This window comes from Cryptococcus neoformans, chromosome 9 (genome assembly GCF_000149245.1).
Source record: "Cryptococcus neoformans var. grubii H99 chromosome 9, complete sequence".
NCBI classification, from domain to species: domain Eukaryota; kingdom Fungi; phylum Basidiomycota; class Tremellomycetes; order Tremellales; family Cryptococcaceae; genus Cryptococcus; species Cryptococcus neoformans.
The window spans coordinates 235,308-255,000 of record NC_026753.1 but is presented as its reverse complement, the minus strand read 5'-3'; the positions used below and the strand labels follow the sequence as shown (position 1 = coordinate 255,000).

The 19,693-nt window shown below is 49.5% G+C and overlaps 6 protein-coding genes and 1 non-coding gene; 3 read left to right on the top strand and 4 right to left on the bottom strand.

Moving 5' to 3' along the window:
• The window catches only part of CNAG_04192 (phosphoribosylformylglycinamidine synthase), a 4,833-nt gene extending 1,379 nt beyond the window's left edge, over window positions 1–3,454 (bottom strand). The window contains exons 1-2 of the mRNA XM_012196261.1: window positions 3,311–3,454; window positions 1–3,259 (exon numbers count right to left, since the gene is read on the bottom strand). The exon at window positions 1–3,259 is cut by the window's left edge and continues 832 nt beyond it. Coding sequence (XP_012051651.1) covers window positions 1–3,258 — 3,258 coding nt within the window. The 5' untranslated portion in view covers window position 3,259; window positions 3,311–3,454. The remainder of the gene's footprint in view (window positions 3,260–3,310) is intronic.
• Window positions 3,455–3,598: 144 nt separating this feature from the next.
• CNAG_04191 (SCYL protein kinase) lies at window positions 3,599–7,486 on the top strand. XM_012196260.1 has 11 exons: window positions 3,599–3,856; window positions 3,909–4,048; window positions 4,096–4,270; window positions 4,327–4,559; window positions 4,606–5,221; window positions 5,269–5,343; window positions 5,399–5,700; window positions 5,758–5,830; window positions 5,892–6,441; window positions 6,509–6,969; window positions 7,020–7,486. Exons 1-11 carry the CDS (start codon window positions 3,722–3,724, stop codon window positions 7,059–7,061), a joined length of 2,802 nt encoding a protein of 933 aa, XP_012051650.1. The 5' UTR covers window positions 3,599–3,721; the 3' UTR covers window positions 7,062–7,486.
• A 228-nt stretch (window positions 7,487–7,714) lies between these two features.
• Window positions 7,715–11,371, bottom strand: CNAG_04190 (DNA topoisomerase I). XM_012196046.1 has 10 exons: window positions 10,948–11,371; window positions 10,636–10,722; window positions 10,153–10,568; window positions 9,955–10,103; window positions 9,650–9,905; window positions 9,453–9,597; window positions 9,163–9,393; window positions 8,774–9,112; window positions 8,153–8,717; window positions 7,715–8,099 (listed from the first exon to the last, which is right to left on the bottom strand). Exons 1-10 carry the CDS (start codon window positions 11,299–11,301, stop codon window positions 7,846–7,848), a joined length of 2,796 nt encoding a protein of 931 aa, XP_012051436.1. The 5' UTR covers window positions 11,302–11,371; the 3' UTR covers window positions 7,715–7,845.
• Window positions 11,372–11,972: 601 nt separating this feature from the next.
• CNAG_04189 (succinate dehydrogenase [ubiquinone] flavoprotein subunit, mitochondrial) lies at window positions 11,973–15,039 on the top strand. XM_012196259.1 has 10 exons: window positions 11,973–12,230; window positions 12,373–12,431; window positions 12,504–12,544; window positions 12,764–12,978; window positions 13,032–13,503; window positions 13,552–13,849; window positions 13,900–14,256; window positions 14,312–14,410; window positions 14,466–14,591; window positions 14,654–15,039. Exons 1-10 carry the CDS (start codon window positions 12,126–12,128, stop codon window positions 14,793–14,795), a joined length of 1,914 nt encoding a protein of 637 aa, XP_012051649.1. The 5' UTR covers window positions 11,973–12,125; the 3' UTR covers window positions 14,796–15,039.
• A 266-nt stretch (window positions 15,040–15,305) lies between these two features.
• CNAG_04188 (O-methyltransferase) lies at window positions 15,306–17,257 on the bottom strand. XM_012196045.1 has 3 exons: window positions 16,243–17,257; window positions 15,932–16,181; window positions 15,306–15,865 (listed from the first exon to the last, which is right to left on the bottom strand). The coding sequence occupies exons 1-3, from the start codon at window positions 16,504–16,506 to the stop codon at window positions 15,654–15,656; spliced, it is 726 nt and encodes a 241-aa protein (XP_012051435.1). The 5' UTR covers window positions 16,507–17,257; the 3' UTR covers window positions 15,306–15,653.
• On the top strand, window positions 16,799–17,709 carry CNAG_12829. The gene is made up of 4 exons (XR_001046108.1): window positions 16,799–16,991; window positions 17,063–17,106; window positions 17,214–17,253; window positions 17,310–17,709. It is a non-coding gene; the product is annotated as a hypothetical RNA (non-coding RNA).
• CNAG_04187 (GPI-anchored wall transfer protein 1) lies at window positions 17,315–19,476 on the bottom strand. XM_012196258.1 has 4 exons: window positions 19,254–19,476; window positions 18,499–19,191; window positions 17,755–18,447; window positions 17,315–17,703 (listed from the first exon to the last, which is right to left on the bottom strand). The coding sequence occupies exons 1-4, from the start codon at window positions 19,344–19,346 to the stop codon at window positions 17,386–17,388; spliced, it is 1,797 nt and encodes a 598-aa protein (XP_012051648.1). The 5' UTR covers window positions 19,347–19,476; the 3' UTR covers window positions 17,315–17,385.
• Between the last annotated feature and the right edge of the window lie 217 nt (window positions 19,477–19,693).

Sequence of the window (19,693 nt, the reverse complement as noted above, 5' to 3'; positions counted from 1 at the left end):
AAGTCGGTTGGCATCAGTGACGTCGGGAAGGTACTTGAAGGGGACGTTGTAGATTAAACCTTCATCCTCATCGTCAAGGATAGCGTCGAACTCTTCTTTGGCACCGGTAGGCTCATCACGCATGGCCTGTATCTTGTAAGAGGTCTCAGCCCAGAGCTGTTGCAACTGGCCTCGAGTACCTGTGTAGATCGCGTCGGACTTGTGGATAATGGAGACTGACTGGTTCTCTCGACCGAGGACCTTGCCGATGACGTGGATGTGCTGAGTGGGGAAACCGGCTTTGACAAAAGCGTCGGTGAAGGCGGAGAGTTTATCGGTCTTCACTTGCATGACGGCACCAAGCTCTTCGTTGAACAAGGCGGCAACGGCGTCACCTGAAGAGCTGATGGCATCAACGGTCACCTCAATACCAGACCTGCCCGCAAAGGCCATCTCAACAAGAGTGGTGAGCAAACCACCGTCGGATCGGTCGTGGTAGGCAAGGACGGTTTCAGCCTTCTTCAAAGCCTGAATGGCGTGGAAGAATGCACGAACATCGGCAGCCTCCTCAACATCGGGAGCATCGGCACCCAACTGCTTGAACACCTGAGCAATAGCAGAACCACCAAGTCTCTGCTTACCCCTGGCGAGGTCAACGAACACAAGGACAGTTTCACCCTTGTCAGTCCTGAGAGCTGGAGTCCAAGTCTTCTCAACGTTGTCAACGGGGGCGAAGGCCGTGACGATCAAAGACAAAGGTGCGATGACTTGCTTCTGTTCGCCCTTCTCTCCCGGCCACTTCATAGACATGGACATAGAATCCTTGCCGACGGGAATGCCAACACCCAATTTGGGACAGAGGTCCATACCGATGGCCTGGACAGCCTCATAGAGCTTGGAGCCTTCGCCAGAGTGGTTGGCCGCGGACATCCAGTTGGCGGAAAGCTTGATCTGGGAAATGTCGGCAACGGAGGAAGCGGCAAGGTTGGTAAGAGATTCGGCGATGGCCATACGGGCAGAAGCACCAGCATTGAGAAGGGCGAGAGGAGTTCGTTCACCCATTGACATGGCCTCGCCGACGACGACATCGAAACCGTAAGAAGATCGGGTGACGGCGACATCGGCAACGGGAACTTGCCAAGGACCTACCATCTGATCTCGAGTCACCAGACCTGTAATAGTTCGGTCGCCAATGGTGATCAAGAAAGACTTGGAACCGACAGAAGGCAGGCGGAGAACACGGTTGATAGACTCGGCCATGAGGGATGTCTTGGGAGCACCAGCGTATGTGGGAAGGTAGGTGAAGAGGGAAGAGTCGAAAGCATCTCGCTTGGGGTGGATGGTCTGGGCTTCTCGGTGCATCCTAGGAGGCTTGCCAAAGAGGACTGACATGGAAATGTCAATGACGTTATCGCCCAAAAGCCGGTCGGTGACAACGAGACGCTCTTCCTCGGTGGCGGTACCGACAACAGAGAAGGGGCATCGCTCTCGCCTGGCAATCTCCTCAAAAGCGGCAAGGTTCTCGGCGGCCACGGCAAGAACATATCGCTCTTGAGACTCGTTACACCAAATCTCCATGGGGGACATAGAGGGGTCGTCAACGAGGACATCCCGGATCTCAAAAACGGCACCCAAACCAGAATCGTGCACCAACTCGGGTAAGGCGTTGGAAAGACCACCCGCACCAACATCGTGGATGGACTCGATAGGGTTACCGGCGCCATCACCTCGGGAGATACAGGCATCAATGACTTGCTGGCATCGTCGCTCCATCTCGGGGTTTTCTCGCTGAACCGAGGCGAAGTCGAGGTCGGCGGAAGAAGCACCGGAAGCCATGGAAGAGGCGGCACCACCACCGAGACCGATCAGCATACCGGGGCCACCAAGAACAATGACCTTAGATCCGGGAGAGATCTTGTCCTTGCGGGCAAACTGAGGTCGAACGTTACCCAAACCACCAGCGATCATAATAGGCTTGTGGTAACCCCTCCACTCCTCCTTGCCTTCAGCGTCCTTGACAGGCATGAGCCAAGTACGCCAATAACCACCAAGAGCGGGACGACCAAACTCGTTGTTGAAGGAAGCGGCACCGAGAGGAGCTTCAATCATAATGTCAAGAGCGGAAGCAATATGGGCGGGCCTGCCAATGTCAGACTCCCAAGGCTGAATGAAGTCGGGAATGAGCAAGTCCGAAGTGGTGTAACCGGCAAGACCGGCCTTGGGGTGGGAGCCTCGTCCGGTGGCACCTTCGTCACGGATCTCACCACCTGAACCAGTGGCAGCACCAGGGTAAGGAGATACGGCGGTGGGGTGGTTGTGGGTCTCGACCTTGATGAGGATAGGGTTCTTCTCCATTTGAGAAGTGTAGGATCCATCGCCCTTGCCTCCGACAGCAAATCGAGGAGCCTCGTAACCCTCCATGACAGCGGCGTTGTCTTCGTAGGCAGAAAGGGTGCCCTTGGAATGGACAGCCTTTTCGGTGTTTCGAATCATACCAAACAAGCTGTTCTTCTGCTCATGACCGTCAATGGTCCATTTGGCGTTAAAGATCTTGTGTCGACAGTGTTCAGAATTGACTTGGGCGAACATGAAGAGTTCAGCGTCGGTGGGGTTACGACCGGCGGCTAGGAAAGATTCGACAAGGTAAGGAATTTCAGTCTCAGAGAGGGCGAGACCCAATCGAGCGTTGGCCTCACCGAGAACGGCATGAGGGTTTTCAGCACCGAGAATAGGCACGGAGATAAGAGCGGAGGGATTTGGAGGTGTAGGAGGAAAGACGGCGGCAGAAGGTGGCAAAGCAGTGTGGATGAGCTGAGTCATGCGATCGTGGATAAAGTGCAAGTGGTGTCGCATTTCCAGAAGGCTGATACTCTCATTTGAGGTAAAGAGGTAGAGCGCACCGCGCTCAAGACGCGAGACATGGCCAGCAAGTCGACAAAGCTTGGCGATGTCGGTCGCCTTAGAAGACCAAGGGGAAATTGTTCCGACACGAGGAAGCACGTAAAGCGCAAACACGTCACCCTTCATGCCAGCCTCAACAAACGACTTCGTAGAGTCAAGCTGCTCGTTGTCGCCATAAGCGAGTAAGGCGTTGAGAATATCTCGCTCAGCAGACTTAGTGTCGGCAAGGAGAGACTCAGCTTCATCAGAAGTAGGGTTGACAAAGTGGAGATGTACCGCATCGACGGAAGTGATGGAGGGAATGACCGACTGAAAAAGCTTGAGGAGGGTAGCCCTTCGAGAGGGAGTGATCGCAGAAGATCCCGGGAGGACGAGCATGCTAAGAGGCGTTAATAATGTCGGGCGGAGCCAGCCAAAGAAACTATTTTACCTGGACAGTTTCTGATGGATTTTCCTGTTTAAAACGAGATGGGGGAGATACGGATGTACTGTTTCTGCGTGTGTGGACTGACGTGGTCCACGGAGCTGTGGAATTTGTCGTGGGTGACCCGCCGAAAGAGTATTTGTGGCTCAAGACAGTCCAAATTCCGACTCGCAGAAAACGCCAACACCTCAAAAATAAAATCGTAAAATGAGAGGTTACGTAACTGTGACTGTTGATGGCTGTCATTGACGAACGCGACCGAGGACGGAGTGCCTGCGAGCTCATGTTGATATTGTTCGTGACGCGAAAGATCGAACATCCTACATCAGCTCCAACAACGGCAGCCCAACGGCTATAGAACGCACAGGGAGTCTGACTAAACAGGTTGCGCGGGCCAAAAGAGCGAATAAATCCATCATGAATTACCTCAAATCCATCACCACCTCGGTACTTCAATCTACTGGTGTCACTTTCCCATTTTCAGTTGGCGAACGTATACCTGGGCTCGATAGCCATAGTTCTATTTGGGAAATCAGAGAGGGCGTTAAACGTGTAAGTGTATATTTTTGTGCCTGATTTGCACTGGGGCTCATTATTCCGGCAGGACGATGGTACCCCCTTAACACTGTTCATCTATGATTCGACCCTTCCGCCTTTTCAACCCGGCAGCAGGGACCGTAAAGTGCTGTTCCAACTGGCTAAGAATGCTCTCAAAAAGCTCCGCACAATCAGACACCCTGACATGTAAGTGTACAATGTGCCTTTTTGGAGCAGTAGCTGATGCTGCTTAGCATACGATATATCGACTCTGTGGAAACAGAGACACATATCTACATTGCTACCGAACGCGTGCGTCCTTTAGAAGGGGTTTTGAGGGACTGGGAAACAGGAGGTGCTCTTGCGTCAGGCGCTGGTAGGGCAAAAGGCAAGGAGAACTGGATCGGGTGGGGTGTGAGGAGTGTCTCAGTGAGTTCATCTCAGCACTTTTTAGCCCCAAATCTGGCCGCTCACGCCATCCCTAGTCCGCTCTTGCTTTTCTCAATTCTCCTCCTCTATCCCAACATCATTCCTACCTCATTCCAACCTCTATCTTTGTCACTCCTTCCCTCGAATGGCGTCTAGCGGGATTTGAGCTTCTGACAGGTAAAGATGATGCTGGAGGCATATTATGGGGCCTAGGAGGTGTGGCTCCGGGCGATATCGGTGAAAGATGTGCACCTGAAGTGAGAAAGGGTGGATGGAGTGCTCTGAGAGAGTTAGTCGATTCATTTCTATACCACTCAATACTAATGGAACGATAGAACCGATCCTGCCCAACACGACACCTACCTTTTCGCCGTCCTTCTCTTTACTTTATACAACCCTCATTCTCCCTTACCGCCCCTCTCGTCGCAGCCTACACCTTCGTCTTCCGGCACACTTCCCAAAGTTCTCTTCCCGTTATGGAAGCGAATGCTCAATCCTAATCCTCGTACTCGGTTGACTACAATATCTCTCACTGATGAAGCCGAAAAGGCTGGCTTCTGGGCATCCAACCCATTTGTCAGCCTTGTAAAGGGTTTGGACAACTTCGAGCTGCAGTCTGAAAGTGATAAGCTTTCGCTATTGCGAATCATCAAAGAGGCCACCACCCAAGCTGGCACACTCCCAGGACCGTTTACCACTTATAAAATTCTTCCGTCCCTTCTTCACTCCTTATCCCTCCCAACCGCACCATCGTCCGCTATGCTTCCCCTTGTTCTTGAATTAAGCAAGCTCGTTCCTTCTTCAGATTATCCCAAGATGGTCCTCGATCCAGTGGTCAGATTGTATACCAGTCCTGACAGGGGAACGAGGATGGCTTTATTGGAAGGTTTGAATGAGTATGTTGACAAACTGGATAACAAGACAGTGACAGAGAAGATTTGGCCAAATCTTGTACGTCTCATAGGTGTGGGACGTGCTTTTAGGCTGACCCTATTCAGATCACTGGTTTCGCCGATACAGTCCCCGTCATCAGAGAAGCCACCATTAAAGCGGTCTATCCGTTGGCCTCTAAGGTGATATTTTCCCCGTCGACTGTGTTCAGAGTGTCCGCTGACAGAAGCCATACAGCTTTCGGACCGTATTCTCAACAACGACCTCCTCCGGGTTCTCGCCAAGATGCAAATGGACACCGAGCCCTCCATACGAACAAACACATGCATCCTTCTCGGCCGCCTCGCACCCATCTTGGGCCATAATACTAAGAAGAAGGTACTTGTACCTGCCTTTGCGAGGAGTTTGAAGGATCCATTTGTACATGCTAGAGTTGCGGGTTTGATGGCGTTAATGGCCAGCGTCGAGTGTTTTGATAGAGAAGATTTGGCGGGCAAGGTGGTTCCGAATATGAGTTTTACGTTGGTCGATAAGGAGAAGTGAGTTCACTGTGGTCTTAGAAGTTCTCAGAAGTCGTATGCTGATCACCGGTCTAGGTTGGTGAGAGATCAGGCATTCAAGGCTATGAACATGTTTGTCTCCAAGTTGACAGATATGGTTAAAGACATGGTAAGTCGTTCAGCATCGATTCTCGTGTATTGGCATCTGTCCCCTAACAATATTCCGTTAGCCTGAAACTGCATTACCATCTGATCAAATCTCATCACAAGGTCCTGTCACCACCACTTCTGCTTCGATCTCTAGCAACCAGGGAGGAGCCGTCAACAGTGCCGCTGGTGCTGCTGGAGCCCTTGCCGGGTGGGCCATCTCAAGCTTGGGCAAGCAGCTCAAGACAAGCGAAGCTCATTCCAGTATGAACAGCTCTGGGATGCCTGCGGGTTTCGGTGCTTCTGCCCCCACGATCAAATTCAATACCGCTAGTTCGAGTCCGGCTGTACCAGCTTCTTCAAGAGTCAGTGAGGAAATCTTCAGACCGGTATCTGCATCTCCGTCTCTGAAAAGCGTTTCTCCTCAACCTCGCGCTGTCAACGCCTTTGGCCGAACCACCACTAATTCCAGCTTGTCAGGTACTAGTGGTGGAATGAAGTTGGCCGGCGCGAAAAAAGCACCGGGGAAGAGTCTGGCGGATCAGCTTGCTGGCGAATGGGAAGAAGAGGATGGCGGCAACGCTTGGGGGACGGATGACTTGATTGATGTTAATGCTGATGACGATGATTGGTGTATGTTACTTCTTGTTCGACAGATCATGCTTCTGACTGTAAGCTAATCCTTGATTATCTGAACCAGCCGCTTTCGAATCTGCGCCCGTTCCGGAGGTTGTAGTACCGCCGCCACAACCATACTATGTTTCCGCTCCCAAACCCAAACCTTCTAGCTCAAACATCACCACCTCTGCCGCTTTACGCAGTAAACCTACCCTTTCTCCTGCAATTTCCTCAACATCCTCTATTCCTACTCACGCACCCGAACCTGTCAAGCCTGCTTCTTCTACTTCTACGCCTCTCATACCATCCAGCCCTGCTCTGTCGACTATTTCGGGTGCTAAATCTCCTGTGCTCAGTTCTCAAGTTAATACAACCGACACAGAGAGGGGACAAATGGACTCAGCCTCAGCTAGTGAAAGAAGTTCGCCTCAACTTTCAGTCAAGGCTGGTAATGGCACCGGAACGCTTCAGCCCAATCTGGCGAATATGAGCAAAGAGGAGAAGGAAAAAGAGATGGCTAGAAGAAGAGAGGAGAGAAAGGCTGTGAGTCATTTCCCTCCTTCAATAGGTAGCCCGACTAATGTTATGCTTAGAAAATCGCGGCGATGAAAGAGCAAAAGAAGAGCAAGGCCTGAACCTAAGGTGACATCTGTTCTTATCAGCCAACGTAACGTATCAGTAGACGTCTGTAGTAGTCGTCTTGATGATCACCACGGGTATTATTGCAAGAGCGAAAAAACAATAGCATTTCTGTCCGAAGATCCTTTACTAAACGAATGATACAAAAATTATGGCTGCAGCCTATGTCTAACCATTACTCTCCTCTACAACAAGATACGGAAGATAATGATGGTCGCAATGAAAACAAGGGAAGTGTGACTCATAGAAGGTATCGAATGATCGATACTGTAAGCTACAAGCCACGGTCGCTGGTGGTAATCAGGAACGCAAATGAATGAAATTCAGAATGCCATATGGATAATTATATTGTCCAATAAGGTAGCAAATTCGAAGGAAAACTAAAGTTGGGAAAAGGAAAACAAAAATAATTATAGAAATCCCGTTGCGAAAGGAGTACAGGCGAGGCAATACCACTAAATCGTCAGTTATTACCAGCTAACCCCCACGCTATATTGAGTGCGACAGCTTACAGGTGAAGAAGCATGGAAGAGCGTTGAAAGTGTACCCATTTCGTATATTTAAGTTGGATTTCTAATTGATTCTTTTTTCTCATCATCTCTGTCGTTCAAACTTGCAAGTGATCAACGACTATACACCCAACGTATTATGCCGCCCAAAGTAAAACACAACATATGCATGCAGCAAACTGAGAAGACCATTGTTTTGTATAAAAGCCTATATGAAAGTATGCGATACCACTCCCATTCCCGCATCGAATGCCCAGAACGTGCACCCCATCTAGAAAACCCAGTCCGGTCCAGCCTCCGCCTCAGCCCAAGGGAACTTTTCTCGCAAAGTTTTGGAGAACAATTTTTCAAGAGGAACATCAAACTTCTTAGCCCACGCGACAGTTAATCTTGGGTCGATATAGTTAATCTTGGATGTGCCCAGCGCAACATCCTTAAGCTTGTCTCGATCTTGAAGCTGGACTTTGGCGGTAGCGATACGTTCGTCGATCCTGGCGATCTGAGCAAGAAGTTTTTCCTCCGTGGCTGTTCACTTTTATCAGCACTTTCAACAGCCGTGATTAATGAAAAAGACTCACCGCCTCTCTTGGGATCAATTTTTTTAGCCTTTCTCTCCTTCTTCAACTCTTTAAACTCCGCCTTGATTTCACTCAACCTCTCATCCAACTCTCCCTTTGTCTTCTTCTTCTTCCCATCCCCTTCAAGCTTGACATTATCCGTATCCCATTTCTTCTTTGCGTTTTCCAAAGCTTTTTCGAGTAATTCCGCTTCATGGCGCTCCATAAATTCATCGTCCACATCAGACTCATCCTCCGCAAGCTCGGGGTGCTTCTTCTTAATCTTGGGGTTAAGGGAAAAAAGTTGGAGACGAAGCTTGAGACGTTGATACTTGAGGGCACGAATTTTATCCTCGGCTTTGGCAAAACTGCCCTCAAAACCCTTGCTGACACTCTTTTGGTGATTACACAAGATGGCTACATCCCTATTGGCAGTGTTATACGCCGCAATCTTCTCAGCTACAGTTCCGTTCGTAGGCGTGTTTTTGAGTTGTTCTTGGAAAGTCCAAGAAGCGTTGTAGGTACGGAAGACTTTGGCGGTAAGACCAGGCATCATGCCGTTGAGGTGCTTGTTAAGAAGAGTGGTCTGAAAAGCTTATCATCAGCTCTGCGCGGCATCCCACTGATTAACAATACACTTACTGTCAGCCGGTCAAAGATATCGTCACCCTTCTTCTTCGGATCAGCCTTGAACAGTTTTATGTTCTTGAACACCTGCGGATCGACTTCGACTTCCTGGTGGAACCTCATCGAGTCCTTACCGAGGAAATCAAAGATGATGGTATTCGGTGGTGAGAGCGTCACGTGTTCGTATCGCAGAGAACAACAACCAACAGTATCCGCTTCGTCTTCACCCTTTTCATTGCCCGCTCGCAGAGCCAGACGATCGATAAAGTACAGGGCGGTGGCACGTTGTCGGTCAGCCATGATTTTGGATTTGAGATCGGCAGTGTAGTCTTTTCGGATCTTGTCGACATGTTTCTGAAATCGACGTTAGTCTGGAGAAAAAAGAGTAAGAAATGATGACTCACGATAAGCTCACGGGCCTTTTCAAACTTGGCACGATCACTTTGGCCTTTCCAGGCACTACCAGCACTCAAGAAGACGTACTTGGCGTTACCGTTGACATTCTCCTTCCAATGGGCGAGCCAAGTCACTGTGTTATCATGCTGGATACCCTTCCACTGACCGGGAATGTTGGGCACAGGGATAGGAGCTTCTTTGCCAATGTTGATAATGATATCTTCCGGTCGGAGACGGTTCTATGGACAGATACATCAGGGAATCAGCGGAACGCCAGCGATACAATTACTGAACTCACCTTGACAGTACCCTTCTTGGGATGTTCACCACGGCCCTTGAACAATCCAGGTGGTTCTGCACGGAAGTTGCCAACCTTTTCCTTCCTTCCATCAACGTTTGCATAGAGATACGGTGCTTCAAGCTTGTCCTTCTCCGCTTTAATCCTGATCTTTTATTGTCAGTCCCATTCTATTCAATCTAGAACATCAGACTCACGCCTTTTTCTCTTCTTTGGTCAACGCCTTCTTCTTCTCCTTCTCCTTTTCGAAGTACTCAAACATCGGTCTAAAATCGCACTTTTCCAATTTCTTAACCTTGACGTCCTCTTTGGGCGGATATTTTTCGACGATAGCTTTAAAGTCTCGGAAAAAGTTTTCACGGAATTTGGCATCTTGTGCATAGTCGGTTTCAAGGAGAGCACCGAAGAAACCGGCGACTTCTTCAGACTCGGGAGGAAGGGTAAGTGAGACGCCTGCATTTGTGTTTTAGTCATAGAATAAGCCAGAGTAGGAAAGACTTACCATCGTACTTCATCTTCACGTCCTTGGGTAAAGGAACATACGGAGGAGGGAAGAGGACAGCGTTGTGTTCAAGGACCGTCCACTTGGATGATCCATCGCCCAAAGCATCTTGCTCCCACCACTTGTATTTTTCCTCCTCTTCTTCCTCTCTGCGCATAACGTTAGAACATTCCGGTGAAACATGATAGATATACCCACTCTTTCTCCTTCTTTGTCTTCTTTCCCTTCTCTTCCTTCACCTGCGCCGCCTTGGCCTTCCCTCTAGCGTTCTTCGCTAAAGGCTTTTCATCCTCCTCACTCTCACTAGGTTCCTTCTTCGCCGCTTTCTTTGCCGGAGCACGCTTAACAGGAACCTTCTTCTTTGCAAGAGGCTGCTCTTCCTCAGAGTCCTCTGTCTCGCTCTTCACCTTCTTTGCTGATGCTCTCCTGGCAGTCTTCGCAAGAGGCTTTTCTTCCTCCGAGCTTTCTTCTGATGATTCCTCTTTTGAGCTTACAGGCTTTTTAGCCTGACGTTTTGGTGCGGCTAGACCGTTAGGCTTCTTGGCAAGAGGTTGATCATAATCATCATCATCAGAGTCGGCGGTGGCAGGCTTGGACTGCTTGGAAGCAGGCTTCTGAATTTCGAAAACGGCATGTCAGCAAAGTTTTAATCGGAAATGTGTGCATCGAGACGCGTCTCACCTTAACAGGAGGTGAAGCATCGCTTTCTTCATCACTGCTGGCAACGACCCTTTTCTTCTTGACGCCGTTGGCTCTGGGCTTTTTGCTCTACAATATCCGTCAGTAAAGTTTCCATACGCATAGAACGCATCATAGACAACCCCTTTTCTTGGGTAGCTGCTTGCCGCCGCCATAGTTGAGTGATACACCAACGTTGACCGACGTGGGATGATATCATCACAAGTCCGGTGGACCTCGAATAACGTCTTTTACGCACATGGCACATTGATTTTCGACACTTGACGCGTAAAAACCTTGTTGCGACAAACTCACGAGAGGTTTCTCTTCCTCGTCACTACTGTTGTCGACTCTCTTCCTCGCTCCATTCGCTTTGCTTTTGGACAAAGGCTGCTCATTTTCGCTCATACTATCATCCCCATCCTTGACAGCAATTTGTGGGACGTGAGACGCAACAGTGGTAGGGTTAGACTCGAGATTGGGAGCAACGACCGCCATGCCATTGTCGGCGGGCTGCACTGGCGGGTTGGACATTGCGAGCGAATGCACGCGTTTGAGGAGAGTAGAAGGGCGCTGGTTGGTCTGGAAAGTATAGGAACAACTGTAAGCTGGGGTTGTATACAAAGGGATTGAAAAAGAAGAAAGATAAAGAATTCGCCTCCTAAACATTAACTTTATAGGAAGGGCTTGGAGTATGCCATCTGATTTCGGGACTTGGGCCAGCTCCAGCAGCTCTCGCCCAGCTGCTGTTGGGTTCGCCTGTCGGATTTTCACTAAGTTCCATTTGGTCCCGTCTCGACCACGGGGACTCGGCGTTTGACCGCCAGTGGCGCACTGACAAACGGAAAGACCGATTTTGGTCTCAGGTGACTTCCGTCGTCATGTAACGAGGACCTGACTGCTTTTGGCCGTTCTTATGCTTAAATCGTTCATCGTTCAGAAAGAAGGGTCGGTTATGTATTTCGGTCAAGAGGCGATCTGTTGGTCGAATGCTAATATTTCCATATGCCTTCAATGGAAAAACCTTTGTTTTACAGACTGTTTTTTCTTTACATGGGTTGAACCATTGCCGCCCGGCTATGAAGCGCGTCTTAATCCGAAGAGTGGTATGAGTTGTTGTATGAAGAATTTCCTTTTTTTCTTTCTTCAAATCTCTAAGCGGGTTTTGTCCAAGCTTTCTTGGATTGAGCTGGAGAGCAATAAGTGTGTACCGCGCTAGATGCTGTGCGAATTTGATAATGCACACCTCCGTATGCGGCTATTCAGACGCATGCATATGTTGCTGTACTGACTACGGCAGTGGGTTGCTGACTGGTGCTTAACCTGTGATTGGTTGAGGTGTTTGTCGGCGCGTGTCGGGATTAAATGTCGGGTGAATCCGGAGACACAATTGGCGGGCTGCTATTCTGTACTCCACTTTCGCTCTCTACGTAGCTCTTTGTAAGAGAATCCCAGTCAGCACTCCCTCCTCTCTCCCCCGCTCACCACTCACCATGCTCGCCCTCTCTCGCACAAGGGCCCTCGCCCGCCCCCTCCGCAACAATCTCGCAAGGAACTATGTCGTCGCTTCCCAGACAGCCCGCGCTACAGAGGCTCCCGTAAGTCATGCCCAAAACCTCGACTTGACAGCACCATCTCCTTTGCCACTTATTGGCGCTGGGAAACGATGGGAGATAGTATGGGAGGAAGAAGGAAGCGCAGGGAAAGCAGGAAGAACAATGTAGCTGATGCGGAAAGTAGAATTTTGGCCAGAAAAAGGGATACCCAATCATCGACCACGAGTTTGACGCTGTAGTTGTGTAAGTCGTTTCCCGACGTCTTCACGGCGGCTTTACGTGCCAGTGGGGGTTAAAAGGCTGACAGGAGATTAGCGGTGCTGGTGGTGCCGGTTTGCGAGCAGCTTTCGGCCTTGGTGAGTGGCTCTCTCCTGTCGATGGAAAAAGTTTGAAGTGCGCAAACGCGATGCGGACAGCGCATATGTCTATGTCTATGTTGTAATTTCGGACAAGTCGTCGTGGGTTTTGAGAGCGTGCCCGATATGAGAGAAAATCTCGGTTGTAACCTGGGCAAATTGTTCCGAGTTGCGGAGAGACGTATTATTTACATGAGCTTACTAACTTCATTCTCTCAGCCGAGGGTGGGCTCAAGACCGCCTGTATTACCAAGCTTTTCCCCACTCGATCACACACTGTCGCCGCTCAGGGTGGTGTCAACGCTGCCCTCGGTAACATGACGGAGGACGACTGGAGATGGCACATGTACGACACTGTCAAAGGCTCTGATTGGTTAGGTGACCAGGATGCTATCCACTACATGTGTAGGGAAGCCCCTCACACCGTTATCGAAGTGAGTTTCTAGGCGATGTTAGCAGCAAAAAAATCTGCTAAAATTGCCCATAGCTTGAGCACTACGGTGTGCCCTTCTCCCGGACCAAGGAGGGAAAGATCTACCAGCGAGCTTTCGGTGGTCAGTCCCTCAAATACGGTAAGGGTGGTCAGGCCTACCGATGTGCCGCCGCCGCCGACCGAACTGGTCACGCCATTCTCCACACCTTGTACGGTCAATCTCTCCGACATAACACCAACTTCTTCATTGAGTACTTTGCTCTCGACCTTTTAATGCAGGACGGCGAATGTGTTGGTGTGCTTGCTGTTAACATGGAGGACGGTACCCTCCACAGGTTCCGAAGCCACAAGACTGTTTTGGCTACCGGTGGTTACGGCCGAGCGTACTTCTCTTGTACTTCTGCCCACACCTGTTCCGGTGACGGTAACGCGATGGCCGTGAGGGCTGGTTTGCCTTTGCAAGATTTGGAGTTTGTTCAATTCCACCCTACGGGTATCTACGGTGCTGGTTGTCTTATCACTGAGGGTAAGTTACAGTCTTGACCACGTTGTACAATGTTCTAACGTCAGATAGGTTCTCGAGGTGAGGGTGGTTACCTCGTTAACTCTGAGGGTGAGCGATTCATGGAGCGATACGCCCCTACCGCCAAGGACCTTGCCTCCCGAGATGTTGTCTCCCGATCCATGACCCTCGAAATCCGAGAAGGTCGAGGTGTCGGTCCCGAGAAGGACCACATCTTCCTCCAACTCAGCCACTTGCCTGCCGACGTCTTGCACGAGCGATTGCCTGGTATCTCTGAAACCGCAGCTATCTTTGCCGGCGTCGATGTTACCAAGGAGCCTATTCCAGTCTTGCCTACTGTCCATTACAAGTGAGCCATCGTTTCTGAACGCCCTTGAATTTCCCTGACAAGGCCCACAGCATGGGTGGTATCCCCACCAAATACACCGGTGAAGTCCTCACCGTCGACGAGCAAGGCAAAGACAAGGTCGTTCCCGGTCTTTATGCCGCCGGTGAAGCCGCCTGTGTCTCTGTCCACGGTGCTAACCGACTCGGTGCCAACTCTTTGCTCGATATTGTCGTCTTCGGCCGTGCTTGCGCAAACCACATTAAAGAAACTCTTGCCCCCAACACTCCCCATAAGCCTATGAACCCTGAGCTCGGCAAGGAGTCTATTGAAGAGCTTGACAAGATTAGGAATGCGAGCGGTCCTTTGCCCACTTCCCAAATCAGGTTGAACATGCAGAAGACAATGCAGACTGACGCCGCCGTCTTCCGGTAAATAACTGTACCTTTCTGAGGAAATGGTGCAATAGCTGACATGTCTTCATAGAACTCAGCAATCTTTGGACGAGGGTGTTGCTAAGATGAGAGAAGTCTACAAGTCTTACGATCAGGTCGGTATCAAGGACAGAAGTATGATCTGGAACTCGTGCGTCACCTTCCACCTGCTATTATCGCATTACATGTACTAATAGTTTGAACAGCGACCTCATTGAGACACTCGAGCTTAGGAACATTATGCAGAACGCCATGCAGACTGTCGTTTCAGCTGCTGCTAGGAAGGAGTCTCGAGGTGCCCACGCCCGAGAGGACTACCCGGAGCGTAACGAGTGAGTCATGTCATTCTCAGTAGCTCTATTGCAAGTCCATGCTAATAATATATAATCTCTAGTGAGGAGTGGATGAAGCATACCCTTTCCTTCCAGCACGATCCCAACTCTCCCGACGTCGAGCTCAAATACCGAGGCGTAATTGCCAACACTCTTGACGAGGCTGAATGCAAGCCCGTCCCTCCTTTCAAGCGAACTTATTAAGCGCACTTGTTCTGGGAAGAATATGGAAAGGAAGTAAAAGGAATGATCGGGAAGGAGAGGTGTTGCAATTGGCGAAAAGTGCGGAGAGAGAAATAAGGAGGGGGAGATATGGAAGATGGGGTGTATAGGGTCTGGAAAGAGGGTAGAGGCTTTTTTTATTGGTACCCACTATTTCAGATGGGGACATGTACGCTATACGGATACGATGGATATCGGGTACATGCATGAGCATTTTAAGGCAATTACTGGTGTATTCAAAACGTATCGGTTGTAGCACACATGATATATGAGCGGGGCACGACACCCAATATCAGGATCATTCAGGCCTTTCACCTACTAAAAGGTAAAAGGTGAAATCGGGATGCAAACATCCTTTAATTACTGCCCTGATCCGATGAACTGTGAATTTGCGAGTTGGACTAGATAAAAGGAAGGATGGAGACGACGCATGTCGAAACTGAACCATCAAAGCCGAGCCAAGACCTCGTGAAAAGGTTTCAGGTCCTTACTACGTACTTCTATTGATCTATGGAGGATATTTGATTTGCCGTTGATATCGTGACACCAAGTACGGAAAAGGAGGGCAAATTGGGACTTGATTGATACAGGTCCAGCACTGGCTGCGGCAGAGCTGCTTCATTCTTGACGATGTTTAGAAGGAGATGAAGATGTAGAAAAGGATCAGCAGAGAAGGTGAACAAACGCGTCATCTAAAGCTAATCGGATCTTCTAAGACAGTTTCATCTGCTCCTCATGCCGCGACCTTGCTACGTACAAAGCGATATTGTTCTTGCAATACAACTCAAATGTCTTAGTCTTCAGCCTGATTAACTATATCACCTTCCATTGTTCTCCGCATCACGCCTTCCTCCCGGTATAAATACTCATCCCAAGCCCTCGAGAGAAAGGCAATACCATATTAGTGTAACCGTTTTGTGGATCGTGAAGATACTCGATTAACTCCTTGTATCTGGAAGCAGCGCCTTTTAGGTTATCGATGAGGATCGTGGCTCCAGGGCGAAGGTGAGACTCGACAACTTTAAGGGTTGGAAAAGCCATGGGCGCCCAAACTACGGGAATCGAATGGCGGGAGCGTAAGCTGCAAGGGAAAATGAAGACGTGGGGATGCAACATACTATCCAAAAGCAAGAAATCAATACCTTCCTTGGGCATATCTACCTTTAAGGTCTGACGCAGGTCACCTTCCCTCAGGTCAATCACTTGGAGCACCTCATCCCCGGCCTCCTTCCAGTTCTCGCGAGCTTGGCGGGCTTTGCTGGGTTCGTTTTCGGTAGCGATAACTTGGCCTGGTTTGCCCGTGAGAGCAGCATTATGTGCTACCGCCAATGCAAGGTAGACGGTACTAACGCCAAAACTTGTACCAGCCTGTCTCTCCTTGTCAGCATGTATTGGCTTTCACATGAATGAGGCGAGAGGTGGTACGGACTTCAATAACGTTTCTTGCTCCAGATGCCAGGCAGTGCTGATACATGTACCAACACTTGTCTTGATCCAAAGCGATAAATTTGTCCCTCATAAAATTGTCAAAACCCTCAGCATCGACAGCTTCGGTGGTGGCTGCCTCTTCTTGAACAATGGACAGCTCATGTAGTCGATCAAGAAGTGCAAGGACGTGGGGCGGAGCGATAACGGGATTTGTATTTGGATCCGGTTGGTCAGTGCGAGCAGTACTCGTAGCAGTGGAAAACATGATGCGGGCCTTGCTTAGGCTGGGGCTTCTTCTCTTTGCCGAAAAAGCAATCTATTCTATGAAGTGACTTGGGAGTATCGAAGGAAAAGCAGATGCGTAGGTAAATGTCAATGTGAGCACTCGTCCTAATATACTCAGTTCTCGTTACTCGTTAAATACCTCGGTTCATAAAGAGCTAGCAGTCAAATTCCTGAAGTTCCCGTTCTTGAGCAGTAAAGGGGAGTTGGGGCGTTACGTCATGTATTTCCCTGCAAAGTAAAACAGATGTTATATATCCAGTTGGGCGTAGTAACAATGCGTACGATACGATGCTATCACAAGTAAGTCACAAGACTTCCGCTCAAAAAGTGTGACGAGTTGAACGTCGTCGACCGATATGACGCCTCACCACGGCAATGAATTCGAAAAACGGTTCAGCAGCCGCTCAAGGCCGTTCTCTCTTTCACAGTGTGTTGCAACGGCTGCGGTGAGCCCAACCATGAATGGTATGTTAAGCAAACTTGCGGGTACAGTGACATGACTATTGGACACTTCGACGTTGCTTGCTCTTCTGTAGCGGTTACAAGGGCCCGCGCCAGTGTGTCGGCGACTAATTAAGCAGTAAGTTGGCCATCTCCGGCAAAATCATCATGGATGATGATGATTGCGAGATGATGCTGGCGGTCCCCTCCAACTTCCTTGTTACATACTGAATTAAGACAATGCAGTATTCAATGTAAGACGAATAAGATGATAGCGTTAGAGGAGGTAAGACGAAGACGTAATGACGGAAAACAACAACGTTCTGACCTCAATGATTACAGTAAATGGACGCGAAACATATTTCCAGGCAGCAAACTGAACCGAGATACTCAGTATCCTGCATGGTAAACACTTTAACTATATCTTGATCCTCCGTCCTTTCAGTATCCACCCTACACAACTGATTGTCAAGGTATACAACATTAACACCCCCATTGACAACCACGCCGGCGCATACATTGTCTTCATGCTCACATTCACCAGTCCTGTAAGCAAGTTGGCCGCCAAAAATATCGCGAGACCGTTTTTATTCATAGCGTCGAGCAAGGGAGGCACTAAGATCGATGGTGATGTTTGGGAAGAGGTGGGAGATGGAATAATGTGGGTAAGGAGGAGGTAGCCGAGGAGAAAGGTGGTATTGTATGCCGCTACCCAAAATACATAAGGAGCGTTGGCCTTTATGCAGGGATTAGTATAGGTACAATATTACCAAAGATGTCCACTTACTAAACGCCTGGATACCTCCCCGCCGGCCCAAATCCAGCCTCCTAAGAGTGCCCACCAGCCTAAGCTATATCCAATCAACTCCATAATCAAATCCAATTTTTTTCTCTCAAAATGACTCTGCTCATGCTCTTCATTTGTTTCTGACACGACCCTCTCTCTTCTTGGTGGTAAACTGAGCCTTAAAACATGATCTCCAATAGACAAGCCGATCAAAAATATGGAAAGATAACCAGGAAGAGAGGAGAAGCCTTCCTTGTTTGCTAGAAAGATACCTGACCGGCCGAATGAGAAGACGATGGATTGGAGATAATATGTTAACCACAGCTGATGCAGCAAAGAGATGATTACCCCAAGCACACTCCAGCGAAGCCACTGCGTCAATGGTCGAATGCCCACGGCGAGCACAGGAACCAATGCGAGGGTGAAGAAGAAATTCCAGTGCACGCCGTACTCCGTCACATGCTCAGGATAATCAGATCCCTTGACCATAATCAACCGTATAAAGCCGAGGACGAGGATGGGGATGGATTTTCGGAGCGAGATGAGGATGGAAGTGAACGGGGACGGGGTGAGGGGAATGATGTGAGAGTTGAGAGCGGGCGAGGAGGGCGTAGGAGTTGGAGGTGGAGGAGAAAGAGATTTTGTGGAGACGAGACCGAGGGAAAAGACGAATGACCCGACACCCACGTCCATCTACGGCAAGTAGAGCGGTGAGCACTGGACCATGGCTGAAGGAAAGCTTACCAGACTAGTACCAAAATCTTCGCACTTGCCCTGCCATCTAGGAAACACTTCAAAATCTACCGCCAAGATGCAGATAACAGTCATGAGCATCATGTGCGCTCGGTACACTGTCAAAAATGGTAATCTTCCCTTTTCTTTCACCCATTGCGCCTTCGTTGCCCTAGACTTTTTGAGCCTCAAGTAGGGAACAGGAGATATTCTGACCTTGGAGTCGATATGTGACGGAACATCAAGCGAAACTCCTTCTAATAGCGACCTCCGTCTGTTAACGCCCATAATCCCCAAAGGGTCTTCATGTCCTGAAGCTGAAGAACTACTTGGCGACATGGGGGATGTTGTCGGATCGGGAGATAATAGGGATCCCGAAGCGAACGCCACTTGGGAAGGTAGAAGCTTTACTGGTGAGACTGCTGCAGATCCAGCTGCAGAAGCAGGTTCCGCTGGTTCCTCATCGGAGTCTGATTCGTCTAGCCATTGGCCTTTTGGCTTTTCGGGCGAACTGACAGATTTGAAGCATTTTTGGGATTTCGTGATGAAAGCGAGGGAAATAATGGACAAAAAAGAGGTAAATACGAGAGGCGAAGTTGAGAAGATGGTCACCCCGAATAATAGGGGAAGAACACAGATCAGGTAGTTGTTCAGGAGTCCATGACGGATGTACGGCGATAAGGCGATCCAGAGAGCATATGTCGCCTGCGATCCCAATTAATAAGCGTCTCCAAATGACAGAACCCCTCGGAGAACGAGCTACATACCAGTGCGACCAGGCTGACAGCGTTGATACTCCAGATAGAAGCACCTGGGTTATCCGAGACAAAGGCCTCTTTGGCCGACTTGTAATCCCCCATTGCAATTCAGTAGCTTATTATGGCGGGGATTTAATGCTATGACAAGACCATATCTTTTCTAGTGCCTTTCCTGCTATGTTTTATGGCGCTGGCTACTGTATTGAATTTGATCGCTGGAAGTCACGAAGCCTCGCTGGAAAAGTCAACGACGACGTATTAGTACGTAAGGGACGGAAGACGCGAGCGCGTATCGGCCGCCGCCGAACGACCCACCACCTCACTTTCTTGGATATCAGGTTCATAAATCTCAAATCAGCCTCACAGCTGGTGACTCACCCTCCTCCTTCGTTCTACGCCCTCTCTGATTCGCCAGATCTCATCATCTACATCATCCTTTCCGGCAGCGG